Below are 24957 nucleotides of genomic sequence, written 5' to 3'. Positions count from 1 at the left end.
TTTATTTTTTTAAATGTTTTTATTAGTGCATTATAGTTACACATAATATTGGGATTCATTTTGACATAATAATACATGCTCCATTTTAGTCTCTAGTGCGTCCTCTTTCCCTCCCCCTATCCTCCTTCCTCTACTAATCTTCCCTCTATTCATTTATCCATTTATTCTTAATTGGTGCTTTATAGGTATACATAAAGGAGGAATTCACTGTGGTATATTTATACATGCACACAGCAAAATTTTGTCAAGTTGATTCTGCATTTTCTCCACTTTCCTGTCTCTCCTCCCTTTCCCTATTTCCACTCCAATGATCTTTTCCCTTTATGCTTTTGATACCCGCCCCCTACTTCCCCACCCCCCCCCTTACTTTGTTGTAATTTCTGCATATGAGAGAAAAAATTCACTGACCCTTAATTTTCTGAGTCTGGTTTATTTTACTCAGCATGATGTTATCCATGTCCACGCATTTACCAGCGTATGCCATAATTTCATTCTTCTTTATGACTGAGTGAAACTCCACTGTATATATGCCACATTTTCCTAATTCATTCATTTATTGATGGGCACCTGGGTTGATTCCATAACTTGGCTATTGTGAAATGCACTATTATAAATATTGATGTGCCTATATACTATAGTATGCTGATTAGTATGTTGATTTAGGTTTTTTCCTGCATAAATAGCAAGGAATGGGATAGATAGGTCACATGATGGTTCCATTCCTAGTTTTTTGAAGAATCTCCATACTACTATCCGGAGTTGTTGTACTAATTTACACTCCCACCAACACTATATGAGTGCACCTTTTCCTCTACATTCTCGCCAGCATTATCATTATTTATATTCTTAAAAATTGCCATTCTGATTGGATTGAAATGAAATATCAATGTAGTTTTGATTTGCATATTCCTGTTTGCTAGGAAGTTGAACATTTTTTTCCTGTTTGTTGGCCATTTGTATTTCTTCTTCTGAGAAGTATGAGTTTGACTACTTTAGATAGTTCTTAAGTGAAATCATAACAGTACTTTTTTAATGAATGGTGTATTCACTTTGCATAATGTCCTCAAGGTTCATTCATGTTATAGCCAGAGAAAGGATTTCCCTTTTTAAAAAAGGCTGAATAATATCACATTGTATGAACATACCACTTTGTTCATTCATTTATTTATAGATGAACATTTGAGTTGTTTTCACTCCTAGCACTGTTGTGAGTAGGGCTGCTATGAACATGAGAGTACAAATTGAATAATGTTCTTTTTTTTTAAATTGTTTTTAGTTGTAGATAAACACAATACCTTTATTTACTTTTATGTAGGGCTTAGGCTCAAACCCAGTGCCTCACACATGCTAGGCACTGCACTCTACCCCTAACCCACAAACCCTGTCCCTGATTAATGTTCTTTTTTTTTTTTTTTAAATACTTCTTCTTATCCTGGTTTATTATTTTAGTTATTTAAATTCTTAGTTTTAAAAATTTATTGGGTTATTTGTTATCTTATTGTCTAATTTTTTGAGTTCTTTGTATACTCTGGATATTAGGGCTCTATCAAGGACCTGAACAGACACTTCTCAGAGGAGGACATACAATCAATCAATAAGTACATGAAAAAATGCTCACCATCGCTAGCAGTCAGAGAAATGCAAATCAAAACCACCCTAAGATACCATCTCACTCCAGTAAGATTGGCAGCCATTATGAAGTCCAACAACAACAAGTGCTGGAGAGGATGCGGGGAAAAGGGTACCCTTGTTCATTGTTGGTGGGACTGCAAATTGGTGCAGCCAATTTGGAAAGCAGTATGGAGATTTCTTGGAAAGCTGGGAATGGAACCACCATTTGACCCAGCTATTCCCCTTCTCGGTCTATTCCCTAAAGACCTAATAAGAGCATGCTACAGGGACACTGCTACATTGATGTTCATAGCAGCACAATTCACGATAGCAAGATTGTGGAACCAACCTAGATGCCCTTCAATAGACGAATGGATAAAAAAAATGTGGCATTTATACACAATGGAGTATTACTCTGCATTAAAAAATGACAAAATCATAGAATTTGGAGGGAAATGGATGGCATTAGAGCAGATTATGCTAAATGAAGCTAGCCAATCCTTAAAAAACAAATGCCAAATGACTTCTTTGATATAAGGGGAGTAACCAAGGACAGGATAGGGACGAAGAGCTTGAGAAGATCAACATTAAACAGGGACGAGAGGTGGGAGGGAAAGGGAGAGAGAAGGGAGATTGCATGGAAATGGAAGGTGATCCTCAGGGTTATACAAAATTACATATAAGAGGAAATGAGGGGTAAGAGAAGAATAATACAAGTGGAAGAAATGATTTACAGTAGAGGGGGTAGAGAGAGAAGAGGGGAGGGGAGGGGAGGAGAGGGGAGGGGGGATAGTAGAGAATAGGATAGACAGCAGCATACATCAGACACTAGAATGGCAATATGTAAATCAATGGAAGTGTAACTGATGTGATACAGCAATCTGTATACGGGGTAAAAATGGGAGTTCATAACCCACTTGAATCAAACTGTGAAATATGATATATTAAGAACTATGTAATGTTTTGAACGACCAACAATTAAAAAAAAAGAAAAAAAAATTATTGGGAGTTGTGAGAAAGGGACAGGCAAAGTTAATTGCATTCTTCTATTATTTGTTTTTTTTTATTGATTATTTAAAGCATTACATAGCTCATGATATATCATCTTTCATACATTTGACTCAAATTGGGTTTTGAACTCCCATTTTCACCCCAAATACAGATTGCAGAATCACATCTGTTACATATTCACATTTTTACATAATGCCATATTAGTGACTGTTGTATTCTGCTACCTTTCCTATCCCCTACTATCCCCCCCTCCCCTCCCCTCCCATCTTCCCTCTCTACCTCCCCTGCTGTTGTTCAATTCTCTCCCTTTTTTTCCCCTCCCCCTTGCCCCTCATAACCTCTTATAATTTTATGTATCATTGAAGGTCTCCTACCATTTCCATATGCTTTCCCTTCTCTCTCCCTTTCTCTCCCCCCATTCATCTTTGTTTATTGTAGTCTTTTCCTCATGCTCTTCCTTCTTGTTCTGTTCTTAGTTGCTCTCTTTATATCAAAGCAGACATTTGGCATTTGTTTTTTAGGGCTTGGCTAGCTTCGCTTAGCATAATCTGCTCTAATGCCATCCATTTCAATTTTACCAAAGGTCTGTAATCTTTTTTGGGTTTTCTCTTCCATAATCTGTCTGCTCTTTCCTTTGGTCATATTTGTTGGGGTTCTAGTCTTCTTGTTAACTTAAAGTTAATATTTTAGAAAGCCCACCAGTTTTACTTGTCAGAAACTTCCTATCCCAATCTGTTATCAGTTTGTTACCTTTATTCATGGGTAAGCCTTTGTTGAACAAAAATTCTTACTTTTATCAAAAAACCTTTGTTTTCTTTTAATGTGTTCAATGAGGTTTGTTTAAGAAGTCCTTCTCTAATCCTAGATCAAAATGTTATCCTTAATATTTCTTTTCTATTAACCTCTTCCCTCTAATAGTTAAATTGATAATCTACCTGGAGTCTACCTTAATATGTGGAATTTAGTAGCAATCCAGTTCTATTTTCTCCAAATAGTAGTTTTCCACTGTTCACTAAAAGAACCTATTCTCCTTTCACTTGATTTGTGGAGTCACTTCACAATATCAAGGGAACGCACATACACAAGTCTATACCTATTCTGTCCCACCACTGTTTGTTATTTCACCAATACCATACTGTTTTTCTTACTATGGTTTTGTATTAAACAATAGAGGGAAGTTCCTTACTTTTTATTTTTAAGATTGTGAATCTTTGTGATGGCTAATAGATTTTGGAATGATTAGTGATTTGCTCAGAAGATTCAACTAGAAATTTGACTAGCATCACATTGAGCTTATATTTTAAAGAGAAGTGGTAATTTTTTAATAAGTCATCCATCCAAAAGAGTAGACTTTTTTAGATTATTTTCTGTTTCATTTTTTAGTTTAAAGATATTTTTCCATAACAAAAATATGGATTTCTGGGTAGTGCATATACTCTATTTGTTGTTGCTATTATGAAAATCTTATTTTTAGTTTTATTTCCTAATTAGTATTGCTTGTATTGAGAATTTTTATTTTTCAGTGCTTTGGATAGAACTGAGGGCCTCATGCATGCTAGGCAAGCACTCTACCACTGAACCACATTCCTAATCCTAGTGAAATTTTCTTTATTTATATTTATCTTGCATGGCAATTCCTTCTTATACTCTTATTATTTCTATTCCTCTGTTGTTATTTTTGTAGTTATATGAACATATTATCTATAAATAATGACATTTTAATCTCTTCCTTTACAACTTGTCTGATTTCTAACATTATTAATAAGGACCTCTCTATTCAATTGAACACAGTGATAACAGACATTCTTGTCTTAATACTGATTTTTTTAAAAAATAAATGCATTTGAAATCTTTCTATTCTTCATTATATCAAATATTTCCCCTACATTTAGCATGCTATTTTTATTTTTTGTTTTTTTTAAGATGGGGTCTTGCTATGTTGCTCAGGCTGGTCTCGCATTCTGGGCTCTTTGGCCACAGCCTCCCCAGTAGCTGGTATTATAGACACATGCCATCACATTCAACTTAGTATCTTTAAAAAAAATTTTTTTTCTTTTAGTTGTAGACACAATACCTTTGTTTACTTATTTTTATGTGGTGCTGAGGATCGAATCCAGCACCCCATACATGCTAGGCAAGCGCTTTACCACTAAGCTACAACCCGAGCCCCTCAGTTTAGTATCTTTTAACAAACTAAGGAAGTTTACTTCTATTCCTTCTTGCCTAAGAGGTTTCTAAAACTCATAAGAAATAAACTTCAAATATTTTTTCCATATTGATTAAGATATTCTTTTCTGTCACATTAATTATACTGGGAAATTATAATAATACTGTGTTGAATCACATTTGCATTCCTTTACTTGTTCAGGATACATTATTCTATTTTGAATAACCTACATGGTGTAACAAATGAACATTTAATACTTTTATATCTACATTCATAAACAAAATAAACATGTAATTTTATTTTCTGTATTGCCTTTATCTGGTTTTGCAGGTCTTCTGTTTGTTGTTAATCTCAGAGAGCCACAGTACCTTATAAATAATAAATATTTAATACATGCTATACATGTTAGTTATTTAATAAAACTATCTTTATTGGGAAAAATTAGGAGGTGAATTTTTAAGGTATCATCAAAAGAACAGAATCAGATGGAGAACTCTAATAGTCCTTACCTTTTCTTTTTTGGTACTGGGGATTAAACCTAAGGACAGTTAATCACTGAGCCATATCCCAAGCTCTGCCCCCCTACCTGCTGCTAAATTGCTGAGGTTGGCCTTGAACTAGCAATCCTCCTGCCTCAGCCTCATGAGTTGTTAGGATTATGGGCGTCTGCCACCATGACTGGCCCTAAAAATTTATTTTTCCTTTTTGTGGTGCTAGGAATCAAACCCAGGGCCTTGTGCACATGAGGAAAGCACTCTACCAACTGAGCTATATCCCCAGTCCCTCTAACAGTCCTAACTAGTTCTGCATACTATATGAAAAGTCATTTGATTCAGCAATTTAATTAGGCTACATTTAATTAAACCATCATCATCATCACCTTCTTTTTTAGGGTAGGGTACTAGGTACCCAGGGGTACTTTACCAATACCCAGTTCTTTTTATTTTTTATTTTGAGACAGGGTCTTGCTAGTTTGCTGAGGCTGGCTTCAAATATGCAAGCGTCCTGCTTCAGCCTCCTGAACCAATGGGATTACAGGTATGTACCACTGCACCTGGCTCACCATCTTCTGGTGAAACATGAAGACATAAGTATAAGAATGTAAGTTACTTGTTTAAGATCCATAGTTAATTAGTGGATGGACTAGAATCCAATCCTTGATTCCCAGTCCCAGTGTTCTTAAAAAATTTTATGTTAAAGACACTACCTCTATCATTTCTAGTTTGATTGGTTGATGGATACATTTCATTTCAAGAACCCAAAGAAAATCAAGTGGTGTTTTGTTTTTTTTTCCTCTCTCACCTACAATAAACTCAGGACCATGCTAAGGGCTATAAAGAATAAAAATTTGGGCTGGGTTGTGGCTCAGTGGCAGAGCACTTGCCTAGCATGTGTAAGGCCCTGGGTTTGATTCTCAACACTGCATATAAACAAATAAAACAAAGGTCCACTGACAACTAAAAAAAATTAAATAAATAAATTTAAAAAAGAATAAAAAACTTGGCAGGTGTGGTGGCACGCTACTATAATCCAGCAGCTCTGGAGGCTGAGGCAAGAGGATCACAAATTCAAACCCAGCTTCAGCAACTCAGTGAGACCCTGTCAATAAATAGAATGTAAAAAAGGGCTGGGGATGTGGTTCAGTGGTTAAGCATGCCTGGATTCAATCCTCAGTACCCCCACCCTCAAAAAAAAAAAAAAAAAAAAAAAAGAGAATAAAACATTTTAGTTAGCTTTATACCCAAGGTTTTAACTGGCCACTGTAACACTATACCCCATGGGATTTAACAACTCACCTTTCCCACAAGCTGTACAATTTCTGCCAGGTCTTCTTCTTCCTGAAGAATTTCCTTAGCTTTGGTCCTCAGAGGAACAAACTCTGTGAAATGTTTGTCATAGTACTCGTCCAATGCACGCATGTACTTGCTGTAGCTGATGAGCCAGTTGACAGAGGGGAAATGCTTACGTTGGGCTAGTTTCTTATCTAATCCCCAAAACACCTAATTAAAAAAAAATCATTTTCTTAAAAAGTTTTTAAGAGTATTGAAGCATATTTGTTTTTCCTAAATATGTTATGTTTAATTTACTGGACAAATTATTTAATTTTTAGTATGTGTCAAGTGTTATCAAAACAGAATAAACTTGTAGAAAATGTTCATTAAAAATGTATTCTCACTTTCAGGGTGGATAATAATACAAGTCAAATTCAAATTTTATCTAACTTTCTTTAATAATGTGAAATGTGATAGCAAAAAGGCAAAATGACACTTTTGAAGATTATTATGGTACAATATAAACATAAGAACAAGAAAAGGCTTATTGAAATGGAACGGACACTTTACTTTGATTAAAAACCTCTAAATGTTCTGATTAAATTCAGTTTCCTATCATTAAAGGGCAATGCAATAAAATTTGACATTCATGTTTCAGAGACTAAACCTTCATAGATATTTTATGAATTCCTAACTTAGTTCCACCTTCCCTCATAATTTAAACTCAAAATTTTAGCATAGGTTAAAGACTTTAAAAAATGTAAACTTAGCCTCTGCCATTTCTTCTGTTACTGTCAGAAACACAGGTAAGCATTCTGTTTTTCCTACATGAATTATACATACATACTTACTTATGATTCATTCCTTCATATAAACTTTTTTTTTTTTTTAACTCTAGCTCTGAATCATACATCTTTTTCTGGGTACTGGGGATTGAACCCAGAGGCATCAGGGGCACTCAACCACTGAGCCATATCCCCAGCCCTATTTTGTGTTTCATTTAGAGACAGGGTCTCTCTCACTGAGTTGCTTAGCACCTTGCTTTTGCTAAGGCTGTTTTTTTTTTTTAAATTTTTTAAAAAATATTTATTCACAATACCTTTATTTCACTCACTTATTTCTTACGCGGTGCTGAGGATCGAACCCAGGGTTCCGTGCGTTCGAGACGAGAGCTCTACTGCTAAGCTACAACCCCAGCCGCCCCCTCTCCCAAGGCTGGTTTTGAACTCACAATCCTCCTTGTCACAGGGAAGCAAATGCCAAGGCATTAAGTATATTTTCTGATTTTGCTGTCATCTAGATATGGTTAACAGATGAGTGAAATGACTGGGTCACTTTTTTTTTTTTTTTTTTAAGAGGAGGGGTACTGGGGATTGAACTCAGGGGCACTAGACCACTGAGCCACATCCCCAGCCCTATTTTGTATTTTATTTAGAGACAGGGTCTCACTGAGTTGCTTAGCACCTCACTTTTGCTGAGGCTGGCTTTGAACTCAATATCCTCCTGCCTCAGCCTCCTGAGCTGCTGGGATTAAAGATATGTGCCACCATGCCCAGCTACTGGCTCCCCCCATAAAAAAATGTGGATGTGCCTTCTCTACGGTTTTCCCTTGTAATTTCCAGATGATTACCAGGCGAGGTGATGGTAGAGCCACAAGATGGACCAAGCTATGGAATCCAACCATGACAGAATGAAATAGAACCCCTTTTGGATAGGATCATCTACCCTTGATCATACTTTTGAGTTAAAATAAACTTCTAGGTTTTTGTCATTACACAATTATTTTTTTAATTAAATTTTTTTTAACTTATTGATGGACCTTTATTTCATCATAAAGGTCCATTAACAAATGCTTATTTTAATGTGGTGCTAGGAATCGAACCCAGTGCCTCACACGTATGAGGCAAGCACTTAACTACTGAGATACAACTCCAGCCCCCCATTACACAGTTTTTGACCTTTCTGTTTGGACCCTATAGTTACAGTTATCTGTGCATACTGTCCATGAATATATAAAGTTTAATATAAAACCTGGTAAAAGAGCTAAGGAAAAGCAGTATTAAAGGCTCTTGGTGTTAAAGATATTTCTAAAACATACTTTACCACTGTTTTCTCTTTAGTGACTAAATTAAATTTTACATGATGACTTAAGTAGTGTTAGAACAGCTAAGAAGAATAGCACAGGAGGAAAGACTCAGAAACTAAATACACTATGGAAGACATACCTGAACAATACCAAGAGTAGCAGATGTAACTGGATCAGAAAAATCACCACCAGGTGGAGAAACTCTAGAATAAAAAAATAATAATATAGTCAGCAGAATGCTATAAAAAAATAACACGTGAAAGCCAAATTTTTTGAAAGTCAATTTTTAAGTAAAAGCTTATTTATTTATTTATTTTTGGTGTTGGGGATTGAACCCAATACCAAAACAAATTGAACAAAAGGTAAACACAAGTTCTATGACTGGGCGGTAATTCAAGCCCTAACTTTTTAACATAAATAAAATTGGAAATTTTATTAGAAATTATTTCTAATTAGAAATAAATCATCCTTGGAAAGAAAAATGTTACATAAAAATCTTAAAAGCCAGAACTACACCGCAGATAACAATGAATTATTGAACACCTTCTAGTGTGAGAAATAAGATGATCTTTTATTACAATCAATTTCATTATTCTATTCAAACAGATGAACAGGAAGGAAGGAAAAGCTGGAGAACTAAGTATGGCTTTATGTAGAAATCATAAAATCTTTACTATTTATTTATTGATTTTTGGTGTTAGGGATTGAACTCAGAAGCATTTAAATACTGAGCAACATCCCCACCCTTTTATTTTGAGACAGGGTCTTGCCAAGTTGCTTAGGGCCTAAGTTGCTGAGGATGGCATCAAAATTGTGATTCTCCTGCCTCATTCATCTTCCCCAGTTGCTAGGATAACAGGCATGTGCCACCATGTCTGGCTTTACTTTGCTTTTACCATGATTTAATTTCACCATGTCTATAATTTTTTAAGTTATTCCTAAAATACTGTGACTCAAATACAATACATTAGTGAAGGTACAACTATAGAGTCCGAACATGTAGAGATGACCTGTACATTTTCAAAGAACTACTTTGAAGCTCTGTGGCAACGGAATGCAGCCCTGGTTAAGAATCACTGCTACCAGAGAAAGTAAAAATATATTCTCTTTTAAATCTTTTTGCTTTTGAAAAGTAAACCATTGGGGTGCTTACGCTCCTACAATGCTGACACTTCCTTCTCTTTCAGGATTTCCAAGACATTTCACTCTGCCTGCTCGCTCATAGAAAGAAGCCAGACGTGCACCAAGATATGCAGGATATCCACTATCTGAAAAATGAAAAGAAATTTTAAAAGAGGGGTTCTAAGCCAGCTCCCAAAGTCCTATCAGTCTTGCTTACATGATAAGCAACACAAAGACTTACCTGCAGGCATTTCAGCTAAGCGACCCGAGATTTCTCTAAGGGCCTCGGCCCATCTCGAGGTAGAATCAGCCATCATACTGACATGGTAGCCCATGTCACGGAAATATTCTGATAGTGTAATGCCTAAATTGAGAGGAATATTACAAATTACAATGTTAGGATATACATTTCTGACTTTTTACCCTTAAGAAAACTTTATAGCATTAAATATATGAAGTAGACTGTTAGCTGTTCCCCCAAATCTACCCTTTCCCTTGTGGGCATGAAGGTGAAGCAAGTCACAGACTTTCCTCCATTTTTCTGAGAACACCCAGAAGTATGAAAGCTATGTGTTAAAAACTAAAAAACTCTTTTTATCTTGGACTCCAGCCTAGTTGACAAAGAGCCCCTGACTACCTGAAATAAACATCTATTATAATGAACAATTAAATATTTGGTAATATTTGATAGCATAATCTATCCTATCCCAACATAATACACATTTTAAAAAACAAGAAGATTTTTTCCCCTATTCTGTGTTGAAACAATTAAGTCTGAATTAATTTCCAAACGTAGTTTGTCTAATCTAGATATCACATACACATATGGATACTTAAAACTCAACTAATTAGCTTTTATGGTTATTTTTAAAAAGTAATAAATGTTGTTAATACAAGAAATATTTCAATTTTCAATCCTTCTTGTATGTAGATCAGGTCCTGTCTTGTAAAGTCACACAAGAAGCTAATATATACAAAGAAGTCTCAGGTTCTGATTCTTGTGCTGCCATTAACCTTAGTCTAGGAACTCAGGATGAGTTTTCTAGTTGTCAAAAGCTTTATCTGCGTTGTAAGCCTCAGATGAATTCTTGGTGCATGAAAAACAACTACTAACCAAAAGGAAAATGGACAGAAGACAGCTTTTAAGGGTTAATACACACAAAAAGATGCTAGTTCACTGTTAAGAAATACAAATAGGATAGATATCTAATAAAGTAAGAATATTTAAAATGTTAGTTAATCAGTCTAGGTGCTGGTATGTGCTGGGGTATTCACTATAATATTACTTTAATTTTCTATTGTTTGATAAGCATATAAGAAAGTGTTTAAAAAATACTAGCATTGGTGTAGAGGTGGGTAAACAGAAATTTGTCTATAGTTATTACGTTTTTTTTTTTTTGCAATGACATACCTTCACATTTATTTCATCTTTTTCTTTACAACATCTTTATAATCTGAAAATGTATATTTCCTTTACATTTTTCATTTGGATATAGTTATTCCTTCTGAATGATTAACATAATTTAAACTCTATATTAAGCATTCTACTCTCAAGAATTTTAATTCTAAGAAATTGCTCTTAGAAATTGTGTACAAAGAAATAAGCACACAAAACATACTGCCCCCGCCAAAAAAATCCAACTGACCAACCAAACAACAACAAAAACAAACTCAGTATAAAACACATGCATAAGGATGGCTTAGTGATGCATTGTTTGTGGTAGTAATCAATCCAACTGTCCAATAAACAGATGTTTATTCATTAGATTATGCTATCAAAGGGGCATGCAGCCTGTAATGGTGCATGCCTGTAATCCCAGCGGTGCTGAAGGATAAGGCAGGAAGATCACAAGTTCAAAGCTGGCCTCATCAACTCAGTGAGGTCTTAAGCAACTTAGTGAGACCCTGTCTGTAAATAAAATACAAAAAAGGGCTGGAGATGTGGCTCTGTGGTGGAGCGCTCTGGGTTTAATCCTCAGTATCAAAAAAAAAAAAGGTAGAAAGAAAGAAAAAGGGGGGTGGGGACATGAAGCCACATAAAAAATGAGGTAGATTTTCCATATTAAAATGGTAGATGTTATGGTTTGGATGTGAGGTGTCCCCCCAATGGGTTATGACAGCCTTAACTGAATCAGTAAACTAATGCCCTGATAGGAATTAACAGAGTGGTAGGGTGTGGCTAGAGGAGGTAGGTCACTGGGGGCGTGCCTTTGGGGTCTATATTTTGTATCTGTCATGTGGAGTCTTTCTTTCTGCTTCCTGATCATCAACTTAGCCACTTCCCTCCACTACACTCTTCTACCATGATGTTCTGCCTCTCACCTGGATCCCTGAAGAATGCAGGCAGCTATCTATGGACTGAAACCAGGAGCCCCCAAATGATCTTTTCCTCTTCTAAAATTGTTCTTGTCAGGTCAAGTCACAGCAGCAAAAAAGCTGACTAAAACAGTAGATCAGGTCCTGTCTTGTAAATTCACACAAGAAGCTAATATATACAAAGAAGTCTCAGGTTCTGATTCCTGTGCTGCCATTAACCTTAGTCTAGGAACTCAGGCTGAGTTTCCTAGTTGTCAAAAGCTTTATCTGAGTTGTAAGCCTCAGATGAATTCACTACCTTCTCATAAAAGTTAACTACCAAACAAGAACAAGAAACATATAAATTCAATTATCAAAAGGTAAGAGACACATTTAGCACTATAACAAAATAATGAGGAAAGCCACTTGAATGAGTGAAAATCAAACTAAAGTGTGTGGAAACACCAAGAATTCATCTGAGGCAACACAACTCAGATAAAATTTCTAAAAACAAGGAGACACATTCTGAGGAACAAAACCAAAAATCCTTTGTTTGAATCACTTCAAAGGACTACATGATTAGTGGCAGGAGTTCCCTGGATCCAGTATGGCATCAAGGAGAAGCAGGGAGATAGATGTGACCAAAATACATGTAGGAACTTCCTATTTTCTTTCACTACATAAAAAGTGTGAGAGGCAGGGTAGAAAAGAAAGAATTTGCCTTACAGCTGCTGACTTCTGTTGGCAGGACAAGTAAAAAGTAAAATAATTTAGTTACACAACTGCACCCTGCCACAAACTGTAACCATGAAGAATTCCAATTACTCTGGACCACAGTCATAGCCAAACCCTGCTATCTCCTACACAGAGATGAATAATAGTGACAATAAATATAAGCACAGGATATCTAAACAAAGATGAAATAAGAAAAAAGATAGAAGGGGATAAAATATTGGCAAAAGAACCTGACAAGGAACAGATGAAAACTATAACCGAGTTGAACCATAATAATGCATCCTACCACAAAATAAAATCTCAAGGATTATCTAGCAAGACAAAAAAAAAAAAAAAAAAAAAAAGAGATGTTTCAAGAGCTGGCAGAACTCAACAAAGAACTGGTAGGAAAAATAAAACTATTTTAGAAATAAAGGTTTCATTAGAAGCAACACAAAGAATAAATGTCATTTATTCTGTGTACAGACAAAAGGTTAAAGAGAAGGGACTGGAGAAGAAATGATAACATATGGAAGAGAGATAAGATATATTAATAGATTGAACAGTTGTACCATGTCTCAGGAAAAATTAATCAAAGATATCAATATGAGACTTGAAATTTAAAGAGAAATTCCTTTGGGCAAATAGAAAAACCAACTCTAAAAGAAAAAAAAAAGGTCAGTCTTAGACATTTCTCCAATATTTAATGCTAGAATAAGAGTTCTCAAGGGAATAATATTGAAGCAAGACTTTTATACTAAGCCAAACTATGGTTAAAGTTGAATAGGTATCAATTCAATTCCATATATCATATCCATTTAATCTATAAAAAAAATTTTACTCTAGTAAACCTAGTAGATCATAACATTTATGAAACTCAATAATGTTTTGTCTGTTTTATCTTCCTCCAAATAAGTGAAAACCACCAGACTAGAATTAATAATTGAACCAAAAATTTTATATTCAAATTACTATTAAAGCTTAAAGGCAACAGGAAAAATAAAACAAAAAAGAAAACTTATGAAGAAACAAGAATTCAGGAAATACAGTTTCCATGGGCCTGTCTTGGAAACTTCCAGGCAAATTTTAGCCAAACAAGAAATAAACAGACAAACTATAGCCAAAAGACTGCTAGTGAGAATTAATTCCATTTTGCTGCAGGTCTAAAGCTAAATTAAATTAAATACTGGACTTACTATTAGAAAAACAGAATACAAATTAAATGAGTTCTGAAAAACAGAAATAAAAACACTAAAAGTTGAGATTGAAGTGGGAGTAAAGATGGAAGGTAATATATAAACACACCAATTTTCTTATCTTTTATATCACTAGTCAAAATATAATAATTTAAAGCTGATAATCTAAGCATATTTAAAGACAGATCAATGGGAAAAGGTATAAATATATGATTTCATGGTCATTAAAATACTGGAGCAGTTCTATAAATATCTTCTGTTTATTTACTTTCAAGATTAAAAAAGCTGCTGGGGATGTGGCTCAAGCGGTAGCGCGCTCGCCTGGCATGAGTGCGGCCCGGGTTCGATCCTCAGCACCACATACAAACAAAGATGTTGTGTCCGCCAATAACTAACTAATTAATAAATAAATAAAGAGTATTTAAAAAAAAAGATTAAAAAAAGCAAAATATATTTTTAAAGTTAGGATGTAACTATATAAAAGTATCAGAGAATGAAAGAAAAGTTCTCTGCAAAAGGAAAATCTTGGTGCTAGCTTTAAGTTTAAGAACAGGTATTAATTGCTTTTATGACAATCTGTAACTCACCAGTATAAATAGAGGCTTCTCTAGCAGCAACAGGCATATTGGAGGTATTGGCTACTAAAGCTGTCCTCTTCATGATTGACTCTACCTTACCATCAACTTCCATAGTGAGCTAGAGGTTTAAAAAAAAAAAAAAATCCATAGGTAATCTCCTGAGTTCTAAATGTAACATTTTGGTTCCTCAACCCTATCTTTCACAACTTGTCCATGTTTAATTCCTCTAACCTGTATTTCCCAAATAATATTCCCTATTACTCTAACTGCTCTTTCCTGTACCATGGTGCTATGCTATGAAGATAGATATTATTTCCATTTCATAAATGAAATCTATTATTTTATGAAAAGAAAATATTTCTATAATAGAAACTAGTAGATCACAAAACCTATGTAAGGTTCACATACATAAATATTTTTGTCTGTTTTATCTTTCACCTCCATACCAAAAAGAGAAACTTTCAAGAGTCTGACTGAAAAATTTAAATTTCTTTCCTTCAATATAAAATCATAGATATTTCTTTAAAATTTCTAAAAATATCCTTGACAAAGAAGAGCATTACTCCAGACCCAATATTAAGCTTTATTAACTGCCATGAAAGTTGATATGTGGTATTTTCTCTAGAATAGTATTTGAAGTTTTCCACATACAGACCTCTGGGAAGTCCCGGAGGACTTCAGACATCTCGTTTCCTCTTTCACCACATCCTACATAAATGATCACATCACTATTGGAATACTTGGAGAGAGACTGTGATATCACTGTCTTTCCACAGCCAAAAGCTCCAGGGATAGCAGTAGTTCCACCTTGTACACACCTAACAAAGAAATTAAAAAAAAAAAATTAATGGATCACTTTGCTTGCTAATAAATACTATTAAATATTTAAAAGTAGGTAAGTGAAACAAATATAAGGAAAGAAAACGCTCTGAAATATTCTATAAACACACGTATAAGATATACACACATAAATATAGTAATTGTTCCCCTTTTTTATATCTTTAATAATATCTTTTAATCATTATTCATCTCTATCATCTTTACTAGCAGAACAGGGCAAGTATATTTCATAAGGCACCTGGGGAAGAGGAGTGTGAAAATACAATAAGATGGTGCTAAATATTCTGAATGCTTATATAAATTAGTTCATGACAATACAGGACAATACAAGACAATACAGGAGGATAGGCATGGTGGCTCTCATCTATAATCCCAGCTACTCAGGAGGCTGAAGCAGGAGGATCACTAGTTCTAGGCCAGCTTCAACAACTTAGTAAGACCTTGTTTCAAAATAAACAATAAAAAGGACTAGGGATGTAGTAGCTCAATACCTAATACTGCTGGGGTAGGGGGGAAACAGTACAGGAATTACAAATAAAAAATACAAACAACTATAAAGTTCAATGAACAAAGTTTTGTTAAAGTATTAAGTTAATCCTCTTTCAATAACTATTTACTGAGCACTTTTTTCTAGGTACTAAAAACTGTGCTTGGAGATGCTGGAGAGACAACAAACAGCCAATAAAATAGTGATGTTCTTGTATTCACAAAGCTCAGATTCCAGTGGGATAAACTAACTGGTGAATCAGCTGGTGATTATGATACCATTTAGCTGCCAAACTCTCCATAAAAAGTGGCAACAGAAAGTGGATGCCACTCTTTGTGTGTGTGAGGGAAGGGTGTGATCAGAAAAAAACGGGATGTAATTCTAAAGGAAAAGTCTTTGTAATATTATGTTTTATCTTAAAAATTCATAGAACCATTGCATCCTTAATTATAAAAACAGATTTTTTCCCAATATAAAACTAATATGCATCAAAATTGTTTTCCTCCAAACCTTTTAGGTATTTGATAGACTAAAGCATGTCACATTTCTCTGCATACTTCTCTCATAATGGCTCTCCATACTTCTGCCAAATCAATTTAACCTGGAGTGGGGATAGGACTGGGTATACCCAATTTGGAAATTTATCAATCCAATGTGAAAAGTTTGACACTGGTTTGGAGCAGAAGGATCTGAAAGTAGGTAAGACTTGAAGGAAATGGAAGTCAGCCAGATAAAAGGAAATACCAATCGAAGCAGAGGGAACAGCATGCCCAAAGGTCCAGGGGCAGGAGAGACCATTGCTTGAGGAATTAAAAAGTCTTTCCAATATTTCTAGAAGATGGCCTTTAAGGAAGTAGTTGGGCAGATGAGTGGCTGAGTCAATGCTGGAAAGTAGGCAATAGCCAGATGATGGGTGACTTTGTAAGAAATTCATGATATGTATTATTTTTTAAGAGCAATGAAAAATACATTAAGAGTTTTAATTAAAAGAGTGCAGGATCAGATATGTTTTAGATGGACCACTATGTCATATGGAAAACCACCTAGAAAGAAAGCAAAACTGAGGACAGCAAGTCTGATTACATGTAATCATTGCAGGAATTAGGGCGGGGCTTTAACTACAGTAATGGAATAGGAATTAAAAACACAGATAAAAATATTTAGAAAACAGAATAAAAGCATTTGCTGAACTAGATATGGGAAGATAAGATCAGTCCTTGAGAAGTCACAGAAATGACATCTGTGAAGAGGCAACAAAGAAAAGGAACAAGTTTCAAAGAAGGGGTGGTGATTAAGGTGGATTCAGTTTTGAATATGCTGATACTGAGGCACTTGTAGGATACTCAAAAGGTATTATCAGAAGTAGATATATAAATCTGGAAGTCAGGAAAGGTCTGGGATAAAGATACAGAAAAGAGTCATCACACATGGATGAATATTTAAATCAGGAGAGTTTATAAAAGTCATCCCAAGAGACAGAGTAAGTGACAGAGTAAGGACAAAGAAGCTATAGAAAAGCAAAAATCCTAAAAAGTACCAAAAAGTAAGGGGAGAAGTTTACAACAGAATAAGAACTTGTACACAGAAACTATTAGGAAGAACAAAAAAAGAGGGTGTTTCAAGGAAAGAGTAACATCAATATTCAAAGCTATAGAGATTAAGAAAATATATTTCTTGATCAAGAATGGGAGTGACTGATGACAGCAGTGAGGGTAGTTCAAGGGATTCATATAAAAAAGGGCAGAGTACAGTGAGAGTGGGAAAAGCAGAGACAACTTTTTACTCTTTCAAAATGTTTGTCAATGAAGATGAGGAGAAAAGTAGTGACAAGTTGGAAAGAAACAGAGGGTAGAAGATAGACTTTTATCATTAGAGAGGAGAGAAAGGGAAGATGACTCTGATCTTTGAGGAGACATGACAGGAGATAAGCTCCAGAAAAAGAAAAGAAGAGCTGGGAGCAGTGGTGCACGCCCCTAATCCCAATGACCCAGGAGACTGATGCAGGAGGATCAAGAGTTCAAAGCCAGCCTCAGCAAAAGTGAGGTGCTAAGCAACTCAGTGAGACCCTGTCTCTAAATAAAATACAAAATAGGCCTGAGTATGTGGCTCAGTGGTCAAGTGCCTCTAAGGGGTTCCAAAACTCATGCTTTCTAATTTCTCTGTGAAAGATCCTGAATGATCATTTATAAAGAAAGAAGAAAGAAGGGTGGAGTTAAAGATCTGAGGCAAGTGGAATAGTTTGAAATAGCTGCTGAGAAGTATAACTAGTGAAATGCAGAAGCATTGCTACCCAATAGTACAGTTAGATACCTATGAGTAGAGTTAAGAAAAGGAGCTAGCTAGATTGATTTTTCTAGGTGGTATGTTAAAATACAGAGGAACAACAAGATTTATTACATTAGTAACAAAAAGCCATAAGAATGAAAGACTATTAAGTCTAGTCTAGGCTGAATAGTGAAAGGTATGGAAATAGGAGGTACTGACTAATAAGAAAAAAGAGTCAAAGGATGAAGATTTTTAATTTTTTTTTAGTTATACATAACACTAGGATTGATTTTGACATAATTATAAAACATGGAATATATTTGCTCTAATTCAGTCCCTAGTAGTTCTCACTATCCTCTTTCCTCCCCGTTTCCTTCCCTCTATTCTACTGATCTTTCTGCTATTTACTTCCATTTTTTTTTAAGTTAGTGTCTTGTGGACATACATGATGGTGAGATTCACAGCAGTATATTCATATATGTACAGGGGCAAGTTAGGTCAGATTCATTCTACTGTCTTCCCCTATCCCATCTCTTCTTCCTTCCTCTCCATGCCCTTCATCTAATTCATCTGTCTCTCTTCTATTCTGATGGAATCCCCACTTCCCTTTCTTTCTCTCCCTATCCCTCCCCCACTTATTCTGGGCTAGCTTCCACAAAGCAGAAAACATTTACTTTCAGCTTTCTGAATTTGGCTTATTTCACTTAGCATAATAGTCTCCCACTTAGAATGGAGATCTCAAAGAAATAATAATAGCAAGAACAACTCAAAGAGTAACTTAAAATTAAGAAAATTCCTTAAGAATGCACAGGAGGGACAGCCTGAGGCAGTGGCACATGCCTGTAATCTCAGCAACTCAAGAGAGTGAGGTAGGAGAATTGCAAATTCAAAGCCAGACTCAGTAACAGAAAGCCCTAAGCAACTTAGGGAGACCTTGTCTCAAAAATAATAGATAAAAAAGGCTGAGGATGTAACTCAGTGATTAAGCACCCCTGTGTTCAATCCCCAATACCAAAAAAAAAAAAAAAAAAAAAAAAGAAGTGCATGGGAGGGTGGGAATGCAGCTCAGTGGCAGAGGGCACAAAGTCCAGAAGTTCAATCCCTAGCACCACACACACAAAAAAGTGCACTGGTTTGGTCAGAGGTTGAGGAGCTCCTGCCTTGCAGTTTCAGTCTTTTCTGTGACTTAAATGATAGTCATTTGTTGAAATAAAGCAGGATATGATAAAGACTAAAATTTACAAATAAAGGAAAAGATTTTTTAAGAAAAGAAAATAGTAAGAGCAGACTACAAATTAAGAAATAATGCTGGCAGCATAAAGAGCCTAGCTGATTTTAGAAATCATTAAAAATCATTAACCAACAGTAACACCAGTCTACTAATTCTAAGATAACTTAAGAGCAATACATTGTTTTGGCACAGATATTCTTATGGAAATTTTAGTTTTTCAGAACATTTTAGAAATAAACAATCGTGTTTGCCTCCATGGGGGAAAAACTTATTTTTAATGGTTTGACTCTATAAACATGAACCATATTACTCTGGATATTATTATGGTTTCAAGCACATAACACCTTTATTTACAAAGATAATGAAAAGATAGGGACATATAATAACTCAGAGAAAATTGTAGGACAAATCCCAAACTTACGGAAAAAGGGCATCAAGGACTCTCTGGCCAGTCAACAAAGGATGATTGGCTGGCAGCTTCTCAGTGACAGGACGAACTTGACGAACAGGCCATACCTGGACCATGTTGAACTTCTCCTTTATACCTTCAAATTCAAGCTCCAAGACAACATCCTATAAAAATACAGCATGGTTTTAAGTGCAGTCAAATTTGTAAATGTTTCTTCCTCCAAAATTTAAGTAATCCCCAATTTCTCTTGGGAATAGGAAGGTGGTAGATGGAAGTGAGAAGCGAGATTGATATTTTTTTTTCTTTATTTTCTTTTTCTTTCTTTCTTTCTTTTTTTTTTTTTTTTTGGTGCTGGGGATCAAACCCAGGGCCTTGTGCATACAAGGCAAGTACTCTACCAACTGAGCTATATCCCTAGACTATTTACAGCATCAAAATGGAGCAACTATAATATATAAATAGGGCTGCTCTGTGGGATAAAGTTTAAGTGATACTTACAGAGGTATCATAATTCCCAGGTGGGGCAATATAAGTGACAGTTCCTCGGTTTCGTGGGGGTAACATGATTTTGTGTTTGATGAGCGAGTTCTCATTGACAATTGCATAAATATCTCCACCAGTGATATGACTACCAACCTAGAGAAAAATGCATTTAACATTTAGTGTTCAAATAAACAAATAGAATCACTTCTGATGCTATAAAAACAATTTGCTTCACTTATCAATAAAACATACTAGTTCTTCAATCCTATAATGCATTTAAGGAAAAATTTAAACTATGCTCATGTAGTCTATTTTTATTTGGACTAAGAGTACAAAATAGTTCACTAAACATTCATTTCACATTCTTTCACCAACTTTAGAAATTCTTGGTTACGTAGACATACCCGTAGGTTTTTGCATGGTGTAAAATCCCATTTAACATCTCTGCTAAGAGCAGACACATTTACTCCTCTGGGGATGTAGATACTTTGGGTCTGATTGCTGATATCTGACAAAGGTCTTTGAATACCATCAAAAATGGCTCCCATAATGCCAGGACCAAGCTCAACGGAGAGAGGTTTTCCAGTTCGGAGTACAGGGTCTCCAACAGACACACCAGCTAGAAATAGTGGTTGAGGAAAACTCACAATAAAAGTTTAAAGATATGACCAATAAGAATTATCACAGTTTAAAAGTAGAGGTTCCCTAACTTTCTCAATTCACAGCATCCTTAGTATTTCAATAATAGTTCACAGTGTCCCAGGACAAAAAAATTATAATTTCAATTAATAAATAGTTATGTTTAAACAACTTAACAAATACATAAATATGTGAACAACTGAGTAGCAATGAAAGAATAATATGCATCAGTTGAAAGAAAAAGAGTATAAATTTCAGCCCTAAATAACCATAATTCTTATGAACAGGATGTATATGCCTATTTTCAAACTTTGCGATCACAATGGAAACCCATATTCCATACTGACTTTTACCTACTTGCTTTTTAGCTTAGCAACCACCAAACACTCAGCTTTGCAAAGATATGACACCACCAACAAGAATGTAATGCAGCAAAATAATAAAAATGTTTATTATCTCAAGCTACTAGTTCATGTAGTATCTGACAAGATATCTAATATTTCTGTGTTAACCTCAAAAATTTTAAGCATTCTGGGCATCACATGAGTTTACTGCAGCTGCCCAGTGTCTTTGCAGTTTGGGAACCACAGGGCTAAAACTAAAAGACAAGCCTCTCATTAATTCATCATTTCAAACACACCACTATAGAACAGTAGTCTCCCTAAAAGATAATAGTACCTGGACAAAAACATAAAGAACTAAGGAAGTGACTTTGAAAGGAAAAGTGTAAAATCTGTAAATAAGCACAATAAATTCACCTTGTTCTCTAGTATTTGTTCATAAGAGTAAAATCAGTACCACTTTTCGCTGAAAGCAATTTAGCAATATCTATTGAAATTAAAAATGGTTAAATCTTTTTTTAAAAAATAGTTAAATCTTAACCTAGGAGCCAACTTCTGTGAATTCATACCATGGTTACACTGTAGCACTGTTGATAAAAGCAAAAGATTAGAAACAATCAAATTTTCTGTCATTAAGAAATCAATTAATAAACTGTGATATGCCCATATGATGGAATTATATGTAACTAGAAGAAAAGGATACGAGCATGTATGAATCTCTCTAGAAAGCTCTCCAAAATAAACATTTTTATTCTCAGTATCTTATTATGAAATTTTTTAAACCTAAACAAAGCTGAAAGAATTTTTCAGTAAACTCCCTCTAATATCTAGATTTTACCAATATTTTATTTTATTTAATACATTATTCATGCACATCTTCTGTAACGCACATATTTTTAAGTGAAAAAAGTAGGATACAGAATAGTGCACATAAAATGCCATCTTGTGGGGGAAAAAGAAAGGAAAAATATGTATTTGCTTAGTTGTGCAATTAAGAAACTAGAAGGATATATAATAAAAGGAGTCAATTAAAGTGGTTGTGTGTTTTGAAAACTGACAAGGTACAGGATAACAAAATTAGGAAAGGTTGCCACTGTATTTATTTTCATTTATTTTAAATGTTTAAGTGTTGAGAGCCACAGCCAAAGGGGCCCCAGCAAACTTCCAGCTGCCAGCAAACTTCCAGCTGCCGGCTGATGATTGGCTCACAGCAGCCCCAGCAACATCTAGCTGATTGGCTCCTCTGCGGTGATGTTCATTGGGCTGTTTCCCTGCCCTTCAGACTGCCAGCTGGAAGTTTGCTGGGGCCCACAGTTAAGTCATGTAAAATATTAAATAGGGCTGGGGTATAACTCAATGGTAGAGTTTGTGCTTAGCATGGAGAGGCCCTGTTCAATGTCCAGAAGGTCCCCTCAAATGATTAAATAAACATAAAGGTAGCAATAGGAAAAAAATATTTTTGTTTAGATTTATTTTTTCAGATGATTTTGTTTTAAATTAGCACCCAGTATTTGAACAGGAAAACCAGTTACCAGCAAGTATGAATTTTAGAATGGTCAAAAAAGTAGCATAAAATAAAACTTGATTAAATACCCAAATAATTAATGCTGATTTAAACAAAGATATATATGAATGCCCCCAAAGGTGATTTCTCTTCACAAGACTCAAGTCTTAAACTCTTCATTTTTCAAAGAAAATTGTTTAAAAGCCAGTATATTAATAACCAAACAATAAGGATTTCCTAGTGCTAAAGGTGTAATGGAACCTGTCACCTAGTGCTATTCATCAGAATGAAGACAGACTGGTAACTGATTTAACTATAGCTTTATTATTTTAAACAGAAATTATGGCTAGAGAATTATAACCACACAAATCAATACTGTTATTCCATTTATGCCTTATGTGTCCTTCTGAAAAAATTCCAATTGCATACCCCTGAAGTCTGTGAACTCGTGAAACATCAAGAGCAATGAAAATTCAAAACATTAATACTAATTCCTTAAAATAACAGTACTGATTCCTAGCACCTTTTCTCCTTTTTTCAATATACTCCTATATCAGAAGCATATAAACGTATGTATGCATGTATATATAAATATGTGTATATGTGTATACATATATATCCAGACTCTTTATGACATCTATTTTTCCTGCTTCTAATATGACTAGTAGTTGCTGCTTTTACCTTTGGCTTAAATACTTGAATTTAAATACACAGAAAGTGGCCGGAAATTGAATTAAAAAGGATACAAGTTTCTTCATACACCTGAATAGTAGCCATGTCACCTTCCAATCGAATAATCTCTCCAACCAACTCACTGTGACCCACTCTTACCAGCTCATACATGGCTGCACCTGACATGTCACAGGCCGTAACCACTGAAGAGAAAAAAGACTGTTTAGATGATATAAGACTTTGGTGCTCTGTAAATACAATAACATGACTTTCTAATGCATTCAAAACAAAGATAAAACTACCATTACGGAACACACTCGTAGTTTCACATAAAGATGTATGTTTAGTACATGACATAAAGAGGTAAACAAAATAAACTAGGCTAAAGTTTATTAATTTATACACTATACATGAAAACTATTTTCAAATGTCTGACATCTATTAGGCAAATTCTTTCCTGGTTATCCTGAGGCATATTCTGATGAACTCAGGTTACTATAAAACATGTAATAATGGGTTTTCAAACATTAAAAAAAAATTAAAATTGGAATAAAAGCTTTAGAATGCCACAACTGTGGGAGGCCAACCTTAAGGGTGACTGAGTTACACTCCCCAGCTGGGTGCTGAGGCACAGAAATGGGTGTGTCTTGCTACAGCCCCATGGGTGAAGTTATGCTCACCTGTTCCTTTGTAATATAACCCCTTGCCCTGTTTAGGATAGAATCTTCCATGGAAGTGCCTTGTGTGTGTCCCCTTCTCTTACTGTACCCTTGGGTGTGGCCTACCCAGGTGTCAGTCAACCTGCTGACAGTGGACATCATGAAGATAGACTCAGCCCCCTGAAACCTGACCCCTTGCCTCATTTGAATAGTTTCTCCTCAATAAAAGGGGTCAGCGAGTGATCTCGCTCTCCCTCTTTCTGAGGACCCTTAAGGTCAGAGGAGCCGTCACAGCAACCCCAAAGAAAAAGGTATTTGTGTCTCTTGTGTGGTTATTTCATGCAGCCCAGTTAGCCCAGTTTAACTAGAGTGATCCCTGAGCCTTTTAGTCGCGAGAACAGAAATCTGGCACACAACAATTCTCAGTTTGCTGTACTATCAGTATTTTTGATAAATAATACTTAAAGAAACATTTTTACTTTCTAATATTTAATTCAGTGGTTCTTAAAACTCTCCTGGAAGCCCTTTTTATAAACTAATGATAGCTCTACATAGAATAGCTCACATGCATCTGTCAATTTTTTTTCATAAACAATGTTTATAATTAATCACCACCACTGGATAAAGTCCCAATTATGAACCCCAATTTCTTATAAAATTTGAGTCAGAATAAGATCTTACTATTTTTTTTTTTGCTGGGGTTGTGGCTCAGTGGTATAGTGCTCGCCTAGTACGTGTGAGGCTCTGGGTTTGATCCTCAGCACCACATATAAATAAATAAAATAAAGATATTGTGTCCAACTACAATTAATAAATAAATAAATGAATAAATCTTACTAATCTGGACCATGTTGTCTAGTAAGCAAAAATCTCTT

The 24957-nt window shown here is 35.1% G+C and overlaps 1 protein-coding gene across 1 annotated transcript in view; it reads right to left on the bottom strand.

The window, feature by feature from the left end:
* ATP6V1A (ATPase H+ transporting V1 subunit A) overlaps positions 1 to 24957 on the bottom strand; it is a 59527-nt gene that overhangs the window by 6411 nt on the left and 28159 nt on the right. The window contains exons 4-13 of the mRNA XM_081301381.1: positions 23498 to 23626; positions 20672 to 20886; positions 20283 to 20420; positions 19797 to 19948; positions 15208 to 15370; positions 14562 to 14670; positions 10011 to 10133; positions 9801 to 9915; positions 8787 to 8850; positions 6586 to 6789 (exon numbers count right to left, since the gene is read on the bottom strand). Coding sequence (XP_081157507.1) covers positions 6586 to 6789; positions 8787 to 8850; positions 9801 to 9915; positions 10011 to 10133; positions 14562 to 14670; positions 15208 to 15370; positions 19797 to 19948; positions 20283 to 20420; positions 20672 to 20886; positions 23498 to 23626 — 1412 coding nt within the window. The remainder of the gene's footprint in view (positions 1 to 6585; positions 6790 to 8786; positions 8851 to 9800; positions 9916 to 10010; positions 10134 to 14561; positions 14671 to 15207; positions 15371 to 19796; positions 19949 to 20282; positions 20421 to 20671; positions 20887 to 23497; positions 23627 to 24957) is intronic.

Source organism: Spermophilus citellus (genome assembly GCF_964194105.1).
Source record: "Spermophilus citellus genome assembly, chromosome: 7".
Classification (NCBI taxonomy): Eukaryota; Metazoa; Chordata; class Mammalia; order Rodentia; family Sciuridae; genus Spermophilus; species Spermophilus citellus.
Note: the sequence above shows the minus strand (reverse complement) of the source record. Positions and strands in the feature narration are given on the sequence as shown.